At 35.4% G+C, this 18727-nt stretch overlaps 1 protein-coding gene across 1 annotated transcript in view; it reads left to right on the top strand.

Annotated features, from left to right (window-relative positions):
• Positions 1–5614: 5614 nt before the first annotated feature.
• The window catches only part of LOC306861403 (PHD finger protein 21B-like), a 42042-nt gene continuing 28929 nt past the window's right edge, over positions 5615–18727 (top strand). The window contains exon 1 of the mRNA XM_079403629.1: positions 5615–5824. Within this exon, the coding sequence (XP_079259755.1) occupies positions 5771–5824 (54 nt within the window). The 5' untranslated portion in view covers positions 5615–5770. The remainder of the gene's footprint in view (positions 5825–18727) is intronic.

Below are 18727 nucleotides of genomic sequence, written 5' to 3'. Positions count from 1 at the left end.
AGATAAACTATCTCCCGCCCGCAGTTGATTTTGATATTCTAGGTATTATCAAATGGCCAGAGTTTTGAGATCGCAGCAGACGTGAAGGACTATAATGCGATAAGAGCTCACTCAAATACTGAGGTGCCAAACCATTCAGGGCATTATAGGTAATTAGCAAGATCTTAAAATGTATACGATGTTTAATAGGGAGCCAGTGCAGTGTTGACAGAACCGGGCTAATGTGGTCATGCTTCCTGGTTCTAGTAAGAACTCTAGCTGCTGCATTTTGAACCAGCTGGAGTTTGTTTATTAAACGTGCAGAGCAACCACCCAATAAAGCATTACAATAATCTAGCCTCGAGGTCATGAATGCATGAATTAATGTTTCTGCATTTGACATTGAGAGCATAGGTCGTAATTTAGATATATTTTTAAGATGGAAATATGCAGTTTTACAAATGCTAGAAACATGTTTTTCGAAGGAAAGTTTGTTATCAAAAAGTACGCCTAGGTTCCTAACTGACGACGAAGAATTTACAGAGTAGCCATCAAGTATTAGACAGTGATCTAGGTTATTACATGCAAAGGTTTTTGGTCCAATAATTAACACCTCTGTTTTTTCAGAATTTAGCATTCCGTTAGTTTTGCAAATTGGTAAGTTTCATCAGGTCGTAAAGAAATATAGAGCTGGGTATCATCAGCATAACATTGAAAGCTAACACCATTTTTCCTAATGATATCTCCAAAGGGTAACGTGTAAAACGTGAAAAGTAAGGGGCCAAGGACTGAGCCTTGAGGTACTCCATACTGCACTTGTGATTGGTATGATACCTCTTCATTTACTGCCACAAATTGATGGCGGTCAGATACGTACAATTTGAACCATGCCAGTGCACTTCCTCTAGTGCACCTCTTTTAGGAGCTTAGATGGAACAGGGTCTAAAATACAGGTTGTTGGTTTTTTTATTTGATTTAATAAGTTTATACAACTCTTCATTTCCAATAGAAGAGAATGAGTGGAATTGTTCCTCAGGGGATCTATAGTACACTATCTGATGCGATACTGTGGCTGACAGCTGCATGGTTCCAAATTTATCTCTAATAGTTTCCACTTTACTTGGAAGTAAAGTAGTTCATAAAGTCATTATTACTGTGCCACTGGCTAATGTCTGCACCTGCTGATGTTATATTTTTTGTTAATTTAGTCACTGTATTAAATAAATACTTCTAAAAGAGACGTAAAGTAAGCAGATCTAGCAGCTTTTAATGCTTTTCTGTAGGATAGGGTACTTTCCCGTCAAGCAATATGAAATACCTCTAATTTTGTTTCTCTCCAGCTGCGCTCCATTTTCCGGGCTGCTCTCTTTAGGGCCCGAGTGTGCTTGTTATACCACGGTGTTGGACTCTTTTCCTTAATCTTCCTTAAGCGTAAAGGAGCAACCGTGTCTAAAGTGCTAGAAAAGTGAGAGTCAATAGTTTCTGTTACATCATCAAGTTGTTCTGAGCTATTGGATATGCTGAGGAACTGAGATAAGTCAGGCAGATTATTTATAAAGTAGTCTTTTGTGGTAGAAGTGATGGTTCTACCATATTTGTAACAAGGAGTTGGCTTTACAGCTTTAGCTATATGGAATATACGCAAAACTAGATAATGATCTGAGATATCATCGCTCTGCTGCAATATTTAGACTTCATATTCAGTGTCTCTAGACAATGTTTTTCATGTATTGTTTTCTTAAAGATGTGTTATGCCATGACATGTTTTATTCATATCTTTTCTGATGCTTCTGATGTTTCAAGCTTTTCTGCCTCTCCAAGGAGAGATGAACCATAAAGGTTAAAAACTCTGATGAATACGTTCAAATAAATCTGCCTGTCATATCACATTTAGTATATTTACAGCTGATGAAGCGTGTGTTCATATAAATTGGTTTAGCAACACAAACTACCTCAGAGCAGTTTCAGGAGAACCTAACATAGCTCTATATTGAAAAGTCAGATATTTTAAAACCTTCAGCTTCAGACTCGAACCTGTAGATCCCACATGAACACTACCGCTCTGTAGAAGTGGTGGAGGTACAGTACAATAATGCCCTATAATATTGATGTGTTTTAGTCATGTCATGTTTGTTTATCATGGTAATTCCACACACTGACTGGCACCTGAGTTAATTATATGAAACTCATAGTGCTGGCATCTGTAGATGAGGGTTACGGTGTGATCAGATCTCCGCTCTCTGCCGTGATGCTTACAGTAAGAGCTGAGCTCAAGTGACACACTCACATCTATTCCAGGAAATTCCGTTAGTAAAGTCAGAGAGTGTCTCAGGACAAGATAGTGTGCTGGTAAAAAATATCTAATGCCATTCATGTAATGACCAGTCGCTTGTTAGACAAAATATAAAGGAAAGTTAGGTGGAATTAATAACATTGTGTTTTATAGATCATGTACTCCATTATCTTTGTACGTGTTTGACCTAATGCTTCATTTCTGAATATATAAGCATTGCCAGTTCTTATGGTTAGTGCTTGACACCTTCTTTTTTTTGTGTGTTTTCGGGTTAGACCTGATCCTGGATTCTTCTGTTCATCTTAGAGTTGTTTTCATAGTAACAGATCCGTGAGCTCCAGAGGTTTGTTTAATGTAAACAGGATTAGATTGTGGATTTATAAGCAGAGTTGATACTGTCTGACCCAGGTGCTGTATCAATCAGTCTGTTTAAACCAAGGACAGTGATAATTTAGTATTATAATAATATACACAAATGACGTCATATACAGGATTTACAAGTACTTTCAAAATTTCAAAAGACAGAGTTTGTGTAATAATCAGCGTGATCGACTGAAATTTAGCACGATATTATTGGTATTTTTTCAACCACATACTGTAAGAATGCAAGTTCTAAAAAGCTTTAATATATGCTATGGTACAACCCAGGGTCGTTATAATTAAATAAAACTATAATCATAAAAATATTTCTGCTAAATGACTAAATGTAAATATATATATGTACAGTATATATATATACACACACTACCAGTCAAAAGTTTTTGAACAGTAAGATTTTCAATGTTTTTTTTAAAGAAGTCTCTTCTGCTCACCAAGCCTGCATTTATTTGAGCTAAAGTACAGAAAAAACAGTAACATTTTGAAATATTTTTTACTATTTAAAATAACTGTTTTCTATTTGAACATATTTTAAAATGTAATTTATTCCTGTGATTTCAAAGCTGAATTTGTAGCATCATTACTCCAGTTTTCAGTGTCACATGATCCTTCAGAAAGACATTTATAATCTTACAAAAGATTTCACTTTCTGATAAATGCTGTTCTTCTGAACTTTCTATTCATGAAAGAAACCTGAACAAATTCTACTCAGCTGTTTTTAACATAATAATAATAATAATAATAATGATTTTTTTTTTGCAGCAAATCAGAATATTAGAATGATTTCTGAAGGATCATGTGACTGAAGTGATGCTAAAAATTCAGTTTTGAAATCACAGGAACAAATTACACTTTAAATGTTTTTTTTACTGTTTTTACTGTACTTTGGATCAAATAAATGCAGGCTTGGTGAGCAGAAGAGAATTCTTTAAAAATGACTATCTTACTGTTCAAAAACTTTTGACTGGTAGTGTATATATATATATATATATATATATATATATATATATATATAATAAAAATAACACACAACAAAATCACTAAAACTTTAGCTAAAATGAAAAACTTGTCATTGAAAATGCATGACTTTTAAAATTACTATATGATCTATTGTTTTTTTTTATGTAGAGTAAATGATGTCATTATATTGCTTACTCATTGGCAACCAATCACCATTGCTGATCATGGTTTCAAGTATCTTGTGTCATTTCCAAAATAAGTGTTTGTTTCATTTCAGCAATGTTTACTGCCAAATGTTTACTGCCAAATGTTTACTGCGTAAAGGTAATTGAAATGAAGTTATTTTAGAAAGTTTGCGGTATGACATGCTTTTTAAATGTCTTTTAAAAATTTGCTAATTGTTTATAGATTTTTTTTTATAGAATTTATAGATACTATGCATGCATCTTGTATTAAAACAGAGACCACAGGACCATTTGAAATGGACAAGTGAAAGTGGAAAACTTCTAAAACATCTAAAAATATACTCTCTTCACAGTGCTTTTTGACTTCCTTCATAAGCACATTCGTCAAGAAGAAAACGATTTACAGTCAGTTGTAAGTAAATGCACCGAACTGCCCTTTCTGCATCACATGAGCTTCCACATCACATTCATCCTTTTCTGAAAGCTGATTGGCTGTCATTCATTCGGCTCATGTGTGTCTGGATGCATATGCTACAGCAGCAACTCCTGATAGGACAGCAGGGCAGAGCAGCGCATGAACACGGTGTAATGCTCCAATTACGTTGTGACTTGTGTTTAGAGGGGCGGAGGGCGGATGCCTGGGAGGGTGGATGGGGGTTGGTACGGGGGCAGGGTGGAGTAAACCCTTCAACTGGGATAAAAATTATTAGCTGGAGGGGAGGGTACCATGAAATGCAAAACATATTAATATGGATGCTCATTTTAGAACTTTTGCTGTAAAGGGGAAATTCTAATATTAACACACAGTCAGAGTTTAGCTTCATTTATTTTATACAAGCAACTGAACCAAGCTGTTCATAGAAGTAAACACAATAAACTTTATCTTCAGCGATAGACACCAGATGTCATGATTTTAGCAATAAAATATTTTATGATAAGGAGATACATGAGGAAATCTACAAGCAATACAGACCCATAAAAGTAGAAGCACTAGAACAGACTACCAATAAAGGTAGTTCAGAGGCTCATATTTGCATTTTAATAGCTGGAGGGATTTGTGTTAATTTAAGCTATGTGGGGGTGAGGTCTGTGAGGGGCTAAGGGGGTGCATACACAGTCCCAAACCTTAACATTATTCATACAGCTCACACTTAATCAAAACACACTCTTTGGTCTCTCAAAATAGTCAAAAAAGATAATTTAAGAACAGCCACTGTAATTGATTTACACACCATTTATTGCTAGAATAATATGCTCATAAACATTTAATGGCAGAACCTTGCTAAAATGTATGATTTTTCAGCTGTAAAATTGTTTTCTGCTTTTTATGCATATGGTATTTAGCTAACAAAATAAAGAGGTTTCCAAATAATTCAATACCTTCTTTTCTTCATAAAGTAAAATAACATATTTGATTTACAGCCCATCAGTGTATCTTAATCAACACATTTTTGTGAACATTTGAAACTAGTTCTGCTGTTTTGTATAGATGTGTGGGAGCGCGCATGACTCCATAACTGTGGGAGCGCGTTCACGTGACAGAGGAAGGGAGAGTTCTTCTTTTCACTGCTCCATCCGGGAACTTTCCGAATTAGCATTGACAACCAAAGCGCAACTTTTTCCCCAGGCAAAGTGAAATCAAGCCGCGCGCTCGGACAAAATATAGTTCCACATTTTCAACACATAGTCTTAAAAATAAAGCCGTGCGTATCGGATATGTCGGATAGGCCTTTGCCGTGTGGATGTCGGAGTGGATCTATGTGACTGCTGAAATCTTTAGCTCGCCTTTTGAGCACTTTTGTTTATACTGGCGTAAAGTGGGTGATGAGTCTTACGGCCAGTAAAGAAGCGAGAACTTGCTGTGCAGCCCGAGTAGTTCTTGCGATTGTTATTGTTGCTAAAAATTATTTGTATTACGCCACAAATAACGCGGATCGCGTCGAAAGTGGGGGAAAAGTGCTTCTGAAGTCGGAATATGGAGCTACAAGGCCTTCAAGAAGCATTGAAAGTAGAAGTCCAATGTCATCAGGTAAATAAAAATGGCATTTTGTTGAAGCTTTCCCGGGACTTCTTATGTGAATACACGCTGGAAGACAGAAATCCGCCGTTTTAATTTGACTGGAAGTCGTAGGCTTTTAGAGTGATACAACGGTAACATTCTTTCGCCTTTATGACGCCATAATCACTTTGTTAAAACGCTCTATGATGCACTTTAACGCGTGCGGCGTGTTTTTTGTTGCGATTTGCACTAATAATGCGGCGGTTTTGTGTAGCGATCGGGACGAGACTTGAATATTTATGAGGTTCAAACGGACTCGCTGCTCGTCGCTTTGTTCCTCCCTCATATCCTAACTTGAAACACTTTAAACGAAACGTCTTCTCGTTGTTTTATTTCGTTTAGAAATTAGTTGCACAGATGAAGCAGGACCCACAGGTAAATCGTTTTATTTGAAGTGTTGAAGAATGGGGCATTTACATTGGGTGAGAAACTTTGTCGGCATCAATAGTTCTTACGCTTTGTCCTTTACGTGACTTTGCCAGATAACACAAACGGTTTTGTCAAGTTTTGAAAATATTTGGCTTGTTTTTTGGGCCGGAATCGTATTGATCATATGTGTATAATTTTATGACGTTGAGTTTAAGAAACAAATACATTAAATGCAAAGCAGAATAACACATCTAAGTGAAAAACAAGTAAGATTTTCCAGCATTTCGATGTAAAACTACTAGAAAATCAGTTCAATCTGCTTTATTTACACACGAACATTGTATTGGTACGGTAGTAAATTGTTTAACACGTCCATTTTAGTTGGTCGACATGTTTCTAGGGAGTTTGTGAAGGAAAGTTTCTTACTTCCTCGGACATGTTGCATTAAAACATCGCTGTTTAGCGTGTACTTAACCTCAATGTACTTATTCCATACTTTACCGACAGTCTTTATCGAGGGGTTATTTTTCTTGGTCACATGACGACGTGGTCGAATTTGATTCGATCCCTGCAGTTCACTTTCACTTTTTTATAATCGCGACTCAAAAGGAAGGTCATCTGTAGCGTTCCTATAGCAATTATTTATAGGTAATTCGTCTGTTTGGCCTTGTTTCGATGCGTTTGTTATAGAACCTCTCAATCCTTCACAGAATGAATCCCTCAGAACGACAGAATTGTGAGTTCGTTCAGTTCATAACGCTACGTTCAGCACCTCGGACAGCGGCGCACGCCTGCATTTCAACGTGTTTGACATGTCAAATGTTGCGGTTGTGTAAATGTTTGTTGTGAGTCTTTTTGGTGTACCTCAGTTTGATAGTGGAAGCTTCCATTTTGTGCTGAAGGGGTGTTGGTTTCTTCCTAACATGGAGCAAAAGTCTGCAGAGTTTCTGGCTGGGGGGAGGGCTCATTCATGGCCATTCTAAAGAGGGGGGAAGGGAGGAGAAAACACTAGTCAGCATCACACAAGACACTACACACAAGCCTCTGTAGGCCTTATAATACTCATTATGAGCTTCTTGTAATTAATAGTGGCTATCACAGTTAGAATGCTTAATAATAATATACTTCTTAAGAGTAAAATAATGTATTAAATACTATAGGAAAGGCTTTAAAATATGTGGTGTATTTTAATGCATTAACATGTTATGCTACTTAATATAAATGATGTCTATTTCAACTGTAGATCGTGTAATTATATCAAAGGCTATACAGTTTTACAAGGCATGATGATGTCTCTATAATGCATTCATATAATTAATTCAGAGCTCTAAGACTAAGAGATTTCAAAGTGTATTATTAATGCACAGCTAAATGTTAACCTTTTAAAAAAAAAATAAAACATAGGCTTTCATAACCCAAGCAAAAGCTAGGTCTTTGCAGTACAATTTGTACATTTTCATTTCACAGATTTTTCCTGCTTACGTTAAGAAGTTAATTATGTAGGCTATTAGAAATGTGCGGAAAGTTTGCAGTGATTTAATAGAAAATCCAGAGTGTTGCAAACCTAACCACAACATTGATTTGCAAAGTAGAGTGAATTCATGTAATCGGACTTAAATGTCATTAAGCTTATTCAGGTTATGTATTAGGTGAGCATCTAGTCTAACTAGAAATATGTTGAACTATAACTGAACATAATATTTGACTTTTTTGTGTCTGGGCCTGTACTGACCCATCCTCTTTATATTTCACTCGAACTTTCATTTGAAGGAGGCTTGAAATGCAGATGAACAGGGGAAGCAAACCCTCCAGCATTTATTAGCTGAGGACATCATAATTGTGTGAAGCCTTTGTGTTCCCCGCAGGGCAAACGTCTTTCATCCCTGTATAAATATCTATCTTAGCTTGTGAGTTTTTAATACATATTGCGTGAGAGGGTTTTGTATTGTTGTCTTCTTGCTAGATGTTGCATCACTGATCCAGAAATGCTCATATACTTGGTGTAAGTCTTGAGCTTTGATTTGCTTGCTTCTACTCAATTTTTGGTCTCTCTCAGGGCTTACAAATCCTTCCTAAAATGATCCCTCTGTGTGTGTTCATGTGTGTCCCTCACGCACAGTGTAAAATGAATTGTATTGTTTTTGCCTCTTGGAATGGAATAAGATTTCCGTCCTGCAAAGATGGCCCGGTTTTCGTTAGCTTGCAGGAAAGGCTACATTTGCGTTGTCTGTTTATTCAGATGATGTTACCCACATTTCCATGTGATAAATGAATAGTTCACCCAAAATTTCATTTTATAGAGAGCGAAGAAAGTACAGGTTTACAGGTTGCATAAGTTTATTGCATTAGCACAATGCAAGTGACTTGTATCTCTTTGCCTGAAAGCAGTTCAGCATTCTGTCCAAAGTGATTTGTGTAGCTCTGTCCCGCGGACTGACAGCAGCTTTAATATGTAAAAGCATCTGATTGTAATTGTGAAAAACTGTATTATATGTGACCCTGGATCACAAAACCAGTGATAAGTAGCACAGGTATATTTGTAGCAATAGCCAACAATACATTGTATGGGTCAAAATTATAAATATTTCCTTTATGCAAAAAATCATTAGGATGTTAAGTAAAGATTGTTCCATGAAGATATTTTGTAAATTTCCTACCCTAAATGTATCAAAACTTGCATTGCTAAGAACTTCATTTGGACAACTATAAAGGCTATTTTCTCAATATTTAGAATTTTAATTTTTTTTGCACCCTCAGATTCCAGATTTTCAAATAGTTGTATCTCAGCCAAATATTGTGCTATCCTAACAAACCAAACATCAATGGAAAGCTTATTTATTCAGCTTTCAGATGTTTAAATCAATCAATTTAAAAAAATGTACCCTTATGACTGGTTTTGTGATCCAGGGTCACATATACATATTATACTCTTGTAAGTAAACATGTAAAAACTGACAGATGTGGTCAATGTTGACTATCATTATATGGAAAAGAGGATCAAGAAGAAACTTGAAAAGTTCTTCTTTTGTGTTTTTGACGCATATGTTTTTGTACAGAAAATTCAGATTTGGAGAGAGACTAGGGCTGCTGTTAGAACATGCCTTTGTTAGCATCATGAAACGGCTCTTCATGGTACATATGGGAAATCTATGAAACTGTTTTTTCTCAACATCTTATTGGAGCAGAATATCACAGTTACTAGAGGTTACAACATGCTTCCTCATTTAAAGTGCATGCAATCCATTATATTGCAAGATTGATATTTTGCAAGGTTCATCTAGATTTGATTTGGCACACTGGTCGTATCTAATGGTAACACATATTTTTGAGAGCAGTAGTGTGAAGCATTCAAGTTCAGACATGACGGTGTTACCTACACAAACTCAGGCCCAGACTCAAGCTCAGTGTGTGAGGATATAAAACCTGAAGGAAACATCCAAAAGTACATGATGGATGACCAGTAGAAGCTTCATTTTAATGAATCTAATTGGTTTGTACCATTTTTGATCTGTGCTCGTGTCTCATAGCAACACTGTCTGCGGTAAATCATTCATGTGGCTATTTCTGTTGATGTATTTCACTCTATTATTGTGAAACGCTTCTATAGCCATTCATTCACAATCTCATAAGACATTAAGTTGTGTAAGTGATTCGTGCCTTGCTTTTTAAAGGGTTGTGAAGCATTCGAGTTTTTCAGACCAAAGTAATCAAGATGTCATCTCCATTATCTTAATATTCTACTCAAGATAGCAGTGTTTTACAAAGATGTGATTTGTGTCCAGTTGGAAATATCTCCAGATTCTATGAATTGAATTTAACTATGTTTTTTGATTTGTGTCTCAGTAAAGACACATGTAAAACAGCACACATGGTCTTGACTCTATGGTAAACGAAACAATATTTTTGTAGCATAGCCTATTTAATGTGTTGTTGTCATTCCAAAAAAGCATGCATGTACTGTATATTCTTATAAAACTATACATGACATATGAACAGCCAGTATTTAATTATACCGCAAGTCCTTTAAATTGTAAATGCCACATTTTTTAATTTAGAAGTTGTTCTAATCTTGTTTGACTTTCTTTTGAAGAACAAAAATGTGATATTTAGTAAAACATCCAAGAAACTCAACTCCAAAACTTGTGTATTACATTCCAAATCTTCATAATTGTCATAGTGAAGGTTTTTTTTTATTTTGTAGGAGGGGGAACAGACCCAAGTAGTTCTATAGTGCTCTCGAAATTCAGTAAGGACAGAAAAAGCCTTTTTTTTTTTTTTCTTTTTCTTTAGACAAAAGCTAGACACAAGCTTCAGTGGAGGGGAATGTTATCAGTGAATAAGGACTTTATTTCAGTCTGTTCCTCACACTGAGCTTTCACACAACTTTAGAAGGAATGTAGTCCACAAGTCATATGGACCATTTCTATGATGCTTTTATGGTGCTGTTTTTGCCCTTTTTAAGAGCTTGACAGATGTGGTCACTAAGAACTGTAAAAAAATCTCCAGAGTGCACGAGGTTCGTTCTGTCATTGAAATGCATCTGAGCTTGATGTCTGATTCAACACTTTGGCTTTCTGTGCTGTGAGACTGTAATGAGCTAATAAGATCATTAGATCATGTTAGATGACCAATAGGATTACTTGATTTGAAGTCGACGCTTTCAATGATGACTGTATGGCTCTGTTCCAAAACCTATTTTATGGTGCCCATTTTAAGGCTGCATTGTGATGAGCTTGTGAAAAACGGCAATATTCAATATTCCTGACTTAAATAATGTAATATAATTCAGTACCCAAATAATATAAGAACAAATTGTCCAACTTAATTAAAATGTACCTTTTTTATACATTTATATACCTACTGTATGTCTTTTGAAGTCTCAAGCAGTGGTGACATTTCAATTATACTGCTGTTTCAGAAGGCAGACGCCTATATAGATAATATACAGCAAGACAGCTCAGTAGGTTTTGGAACGGAACCCAACTGTCTGTCAGATTTAGTCCCTTTTGCCTAAGGAGTTTGATCTATGCGTTTGTTTATAGCATGTTTGTGTCAGTGTCAAAAGCTTTTCTTTTGATCAGTAATTTATTCTTATACAGATTCTGGCCATCAGAAGCAGAGATAGAGTTAGTCATGTAGCCTATGTGATTTACACTGAACAAAATTATAAACGCAACACTTTTGTTTTTGCCCCAATTTTTCATGAGCTGTACTCAAAGATCTAAAACTTTTTCTATGTACACAAAAGGCCTATTTATCTCAAATATTGTTCACAAATCTGTCTAAATCTGTGTTAGTGAGCACTTCTCCTTTGCCGAGATAACCCATCCACCTCACAGGTGTGGCATATCAAGATGCTGATTAGACAGCATGATTATTGCACAGGTGTGCCTTAGGCTGGCCACAATAAAAGGTCACTCTAAAATGTGCAGTTTTACTGTATTGGGGGGGTCCGGGGGGGTCCAAAAACCAGTCAGTATCTGGTGTGACCACCATTTGCCTCACGCAGTGCAACACATCTGATCAGGTTGTTGATTGTGGCCTGTGGAATGTTGGTCCACTCTTCAATGATTTAGACAGATTTGTGAACAATATTTGAGAGAAATAGGCCTTTTGTGTACATAGAAAAAGTCTTAGATCTTTGAGTTCAGCTCATGAAAAATGGGGGCAAAAACAAAAGTGTTGCCTTTATAATTTTGTTCAATGTACATGAACCCTGTTTATCTTACTTCTTATGACATGATGTACATAGTACATAGGTTCTACTCTCCAGATATTTGTACCTGTAACCTTATTTGCAGGTTATGGCCCCAAAATGTTATCTGTTTTAGGCTAGGAAAAAATAATAGGCCTAATTTTAAGATTTCTATTTGAATTGCAATCCTATCCATGTGGACTACACATTTTTTACATTAACTAAATACATTTAATGTGATGCATATTTACCAGTCATACCTAAATGAAATAGGTAAGATTTCTGCACACCAAAATATCTACATCTATTAGATTTAAAAAAATACATTTATTTAAATAGCTTAGAATCAGAATACATCTGGCCATGTGAAAAAGTCAGTATATTCAGTTAAATAGTATGAACACGGTTGAACAAGCAATATTCAATTAGTTACAGATTAGCCACACGTTGGATTTATTGATGATAAATATAAACCTGGTTGTTGTTTATTTGAAACACATGCAGATATGCATCATACAGTATAGAAGTTTTTCGTTTATGCTAAACCGTGTGATCCAAATAGATGGAAATTTTATGTGAAATTCAAATACATAAATCTTAAATTAGGTCTAAATATTCTTTATATACCATTTTGGAAAGCTAGAAGTAATCAGCACGGATGCTGGACACAGATCAATGTCAGTATGTTTGCTCATGAGCTTTGAAGTTGTTGTTGTTTTTTAGTGAACAACAGTACAGTTCAGGAGGGGGGCGTGTCTTGTCAGATGTCCCACCCTCTTCTGCCATCTAATCTGCATGCTTTCTAGGCCGTCAGTAGTGGATGCATTATTGAAATGGCCTTAAAATACATAAAGACTAATTAATGATTGATAAGATAAGGTTGTGTCTTTACGCTCATGTGATACTGCCTCTAGTGTTATTGGGGCGGCAGGGCAGTGCTTTAGTTTCCACATGTTTGCAAGTGTTTACTACTGCCCACGGACTCCCTTAAAAATAAAGCAACTGCTTTTGCTGCAATCTATGAGCTTATTTCCTTCTGAAGTGCTGATTCAGTTTTGGAGTCATACCATGAAAAATGGATTTTATCTTAATGAAATAAAACTGAACAAACACTGTAACGTGCATTGCTCAAAATATAATTTCTAGTCCAAAAAAGAGCCTTTATGAAACAAAATTGTACATGTGACTCAGAGTTACAACTAAATTAGTTTGTACTGAAAATTTTCTGGTCTTTCAGTTTGGTATGCACATGTAATTCTGTGACTTGTGTTGTTTTGTAATGCATGTTGTTGTAACAATTGTAACATTTAATATTGTAGTAATGTGCAAGTAATAGGGTTCAAACTGTTCACAGCATTAGCTGAGATTTTTTTATCCTTAAAAATGTTTTAATTATGATTGAATTTAGGACAGTTAATATAAGCCCTATATAGATGAGCCCTACATAACACAAGGATTTAGCATTTGCATACAGCAGTTTTTATATAAAATGTTTTGATGATATAAAACTTGTTTTTGTGACAAATTTATTTGAACATATATTAATTAATGAAGACAACAGGTTAGGTAAAATATACTTGAATATACCATGTAGTGCATAACGTATCTAGCAAAATGCTCATCTTATTTTTTTTTTGTATGTAACATAGCTTAAAATATTGTTTCTATTTTTATTACTTCATTGACACAATAAAATTTTTGAAACTCCAGATTCTACTTTTTTATACAGAACTACTGATGTTAATTCATGTTTATTTTGTGCTATAATTAGTAGTAAAGAAAAATATATGATTGGTTCATGTGCGTTAATAAGCATCAAAACTGCATTTATTCTTTAAATGTCTTTATAAAATTGACCAAATTTAAAATCTGAGACTTCCATATCAAAAGTTATACAGGACAAGACTTATTGTGATTATTGGATGGTAGGCATGCTACAAATAATGTTTAGTGAAGTTTTGTTCACTCATCAACTGAAAACAACATAGACTAACATCTTGGCTAATCAAAATGAAGCTCAATTAAAAGCAAGAAAACAATATTGTCATTTGCAATATTGTCATAATTGGAATTTGTGTAGTATTTTCACATGACGAAATTTCAGTGCATCACTAATGTTTTAGCTTTCTGTAGTCATGTGGACCTGCTTTTGACCTTGAAGCCTGGCGAGGTGCCCAGAGCCCATGTATGTTTTCAGTGGGTTGTGTGGCTCAACTGGTGCTGTTGATCTTGTGGCCTTTGCTTTCATGTGTTTGTGAAGTCCATGAAAACGTGGTCTTTTAGTAGTCGTATTTTTCATTCAGATGGGTTTTCAGCTAGCCTGACATTGTAGTATGCTGTGGTCCCCACCAGGCTTCTTCTCTAGCTTGACCAGCACCAAACTATTGTAATCACAGGGAACATCAAAACATTTGTATCCAAGTGGAGGAGCACTGGCTTTGAAGACCTTTAAAACATTAACATTTATATACTGAGCAGAAACATTCTTGTCAAGGATATTTGAGTATTATGGGATAGAAGCACAACATGTTTGATGGCGCAGTCATACTTACCTTGGTATTCAAATGCTCAGCATGTTTTCCTACAGGAAATTGTTCGTATAGAACAGCTCTGTTGAGAGTAAATGAACAATAATGAAGGTTCTTTCCTGGAGAAAACGTGCAGCGTTTTGAGTTTTCACTGCACGGAATTAAGTGTTCAGAGAATTGATTTTTTTCTAGTAAAGTAAAGGCCTGACTGCTGGTTCATATTTCACATTCTGTCACTAATATTCCTGGGAAGTCCAACTAATTATAATTCTAAGTAATGCAGCTTTACTGAACTCTCATGACTCCATTTATGCAGTTATTTATATGCAGACTCTGCAAAATGTTTATCATAAATTTTAAACATGAGAGGGATAATAAAAGTTATATTTTTTGAATATGCTTATTTGTTTAAGATTTTATCTCTCTTGGTTAACTAAAATGCTGAGCTGCTTACATATTCAGGAACCATATATACGGACTGCATGTGATATCAGAGTGATGTATGCAAGTTATTTATCTCATATGAAACAGCGTTCACTAAAAAGATCATAACCGGTGGAACAGTAGTTTATCACATTTAGTAAGACATCCAGCTTGGACTTCTTCTAGATAAAGCTGTCTTGCTTATATAGAGAAACTGAAAAAACTGCACTGTCCTGAATGTTGGTATGGTGGTGTAGTTGTTTAAGATCTTGACTGAAGTCGGAAGCCTTGCAGGTTCAATTCCTGCACAGATACTTTCCATAAATAGTAGGGGTATAATGGTACACAAATATTTAAGTCATGGTTCAGTATGTTTTTGGTGCTCTGAATTGTTTTCAATTGCTGTTTAATTTTAGCTATAATAATCACACACACACACACACACAAAAAAAGTATGCCAATTGTACATTCAAGTCAAGTCACCTTTATTTATATAGCGCTTTATCAAAGCAGCTTTACAGTGTTAAACAGGAAAAGTTTGTCAATAAGGATAGAGGACAATAGTAAAGAGTCAAAATGGCATTTGTTGCTTGAATTTCCTGATAAAATAGATGGAATTTATCGGATTATTGGACAAGAGGCATGCTTTATAAAAAAGTATAGTGAGGTTTGAAAGGTGCTGCTGACACAGAACAGCATTTGTTGTTTACGTATGTGATACTCTCCGAAATGGCGCTTGAGTGTGATGCTGAGGAGATGAATTGTTGAATTAAGTCGTTATTTTTGTTTTCTTTGCGCACAAAGTATTCTCGTAGCTTTGTAAAATTAGGGTTGAACCACTGATGTCACATGGATTATTTTACCGATGTCCTTGCTATGTTTCTGAGCCTTGATCGTGTTAGGATCCTTGCTGTCTATAGGAGGGTCAGAGAGCCTATAGAAATGCATCCAAAATATCTTCATTTGTGTTCCGAAGATGAATGAAGGTCTTACATGTTTGGAACGACACGAGGGTGAGTAATTAATGACAAAATTAGAATTTTTGAGTGAACTATCGCTTTACAAGGAGTTTTTTTGTCTTTCTTAAATGATTTTTAACTATTTGCAAAGTTTTGAAACTCTTGCAATAAAACTTAAGACGTGTCCAAACTGATTTGTGTGATGTAGTCATTTTTTAGCACTAAAAATCTAATCACCTGGTTTCACAGACATGGCTTTAGGCTAGTCCCAGACTAAAATGCATGTTTGAGCTATCTCAACTAAAAATATCTTGCTCTGACTATCTTAAACTATGTCAGTGCCAATGATCTGTCTCAAGATGTGCACCTGTAACGTTTAAAAGCTGCTTATATATCTTAATTTATCTAAGGCCTAGTCCTGGCTTAAACACAGTTTGAGTAAAAATGTAGATAATGTAATTTTTACTTATTTTTGCATTCTGTACAAGAGGTTCAAATGCTGTCAGCATCCAGTGTGTCACAATTATAATTTAAAATGTGCTGAAAATCATGTAGTAATGGTTGCATTTAAAATGTGTGACATAGTATGTTTGTACTTATTTACTAAATAATTTAAAATAGTTGTTTACTACAATGAATTGAATATTATTTAACTGGTAATGTTAAAATTATGACACTGTTGTATGATTGTTAGATTCAGTTCATTGAGGTGGGATAGGCCAAAATCACAATTTTAATTTGATGTAAAACTAGCCACTTTTCCTGCTATGTTAATTTGAATAGATGATCAAACCTTCTCCCAACAAAAAAATGGGATTTAGGCTTCAAATGGTTTCTAAAAAGTCACGGAAAACAAAAGAATATTGTGTTCATGGATTGTTATAAATGTCACTTTAGATAAAGGTTGCTTCTTGTTTATTTAGCATTTCTAGCACATGCTGCTTCGGGGTTCATGACATTCTTCTCCTGGCGTCGCTGGCATGCAGCAGCCGGAAGGTGGCATGCTTCATATTCAGCATGCACAGATGAAGCAGCAGAGCTATTAATAGCTTGAGGACAGTTTAAACACACACCGCCCTCCGGGAAAGAGTCGCGAGAGCACTCGAGTGACTCACTGTAAATAAAGAGAGCCTCACAAGCTCTCAAAGACACTTCACATCTCCTGCCCGCAGATCTAACTTCACTTTATCACTTAAAACACCTCATGCCCCTGCTCATGCTGGTTAAAATGTGACTGAAGACCTTTAACTAAGCGTAACAACTTCATCACAGACACAGAAATGTATTCATCTTCTAATATGATGGTGGACGTACTGGAACTGATAGTCGGAGCTGAAGTTCAAAACCTGCAATGCGATGCAAGGGCCAAAAATAGACCACTTTAAAACAGTGCAACTGAAGGGTGATGTGATCGTTTTCATTGATCAGCGTTTGGTGGATGTCAGTGTCTCATGTGGACGGTTATTGGACTTCCTCTCAGATCCTTGGAGAATTCCCAGGAAGCTTTCTTTAAACCATGGTAATCTGACCACGTTAACTGTGGTAATCAATAGTGACATCAGCTCGACCCATCAGATGTATTTTCCTTCTGAGCGGTCAGGTGATGCCAGACTCCTCAGAGAAAAGTAGCTGTAGTTGAACTGCTTTATAGTAGTCATGGTGTTGCTTGTGTCTTGTAAAGCTCCAGTTTCACAGTCTGTCTTTGTAGGGTGGCAGTAAAACAGATGAGGACGGATATAATTGAGGAAAGAGAGGCTGTCCTTGTGCTGTCACTCAAAGACACGGGCGGAACAAAGAGCCACCCATTGTAATGAATGAGACTTTGATTTGCTTTTTTCTGACAAGGTCACTGCGAGGGGAAAAAAAAAACACTTTGCCTGAACATGAACAAAAAGACAGATGCAGAAAAGATAACTCAACTCTGTGACTCAAGATAACTGTGCATTCAAAATGCATGTCTATATTTACTGTTTAAAAGTAGAATTTGTGAGAAGAACATCATGTTCCTGATTTGGCTACAGTTTTGTTTAAAGGGGTGGTTCACCTAAAAATCTAACAGGTCTATGATTGTAGGAATATTTGAGATTCAAAACAATTGAAGCTCAATTGACAGCATTTGTGGCATAATGTTGATTAATTAAAATAATTATGACTCATGCCTTGTTTTCATAAAAAATTAGGTTATGTTGAGGAACCTACAATGGAAGCAAAGAGGCAATGTTGACATGATTTTGGCAGTTACTGTGTAAACGTCATATCCAAAACTTCTGTAAAATTAGAAATGTGAAGCTTATCATTTATAAAGACCCTTACATTAATTCTTCTGTTTAATAGTGTACTGTATATTATTTTGTGGTCAGTTATGGCTTATGAAATCAAATTACATATAACTACGCAGTAAATGCTAAAATCATGGTAACATACGTATTATGTCTTGTGGCTATATACTTTTAAAATAGTATTTAAACATTGACTTTTTGTAAATGGATTTTGTCCCATTCACTTCCATTATAAGTAAATCTTAAAAGGCTAAAAAAAGCACCATAATAGTAGTATATGTAACTCTATACTGTATTATCTATAGCACTATATTCCAAGTACACTAAAGTCACATGATTGTTTTGTGTGCGAAACGGGCCAAATGTAAGTTTGTAATCTTTGATAACACTTTATTTTAATGTATCTGTTATATTTACTTAAGTAATAACTGTTAATTATGCATAATTATAAGCTAATAACACTAAACCAAAACCGAAATCTATAGTAAGTGCATGTTGTTAATTGATATTACTTAGTACTTATGTGTAATTACACTGTAACAACGGCACATTAAAATAAAGTCTCACCCTCCATCTGTGTATTTTAAAGTCTTGTTTTTAAACATGTTGCAATCATTTCA

The sequence above is a fragment of the Barbus barbus genome, assembly GCF_936440315.1.
Source record: "Barbus barbus genome assembly, chromosome: 42".
NCBI lineage: Eukaryota > Metazoa > Chordata > Actinopteri > Cypriniformes > Cyprinidae > Barbus > Barbus barbus.
This window is presented reverse-complemented; position numbering and strand designations above follow the sequence as displayed.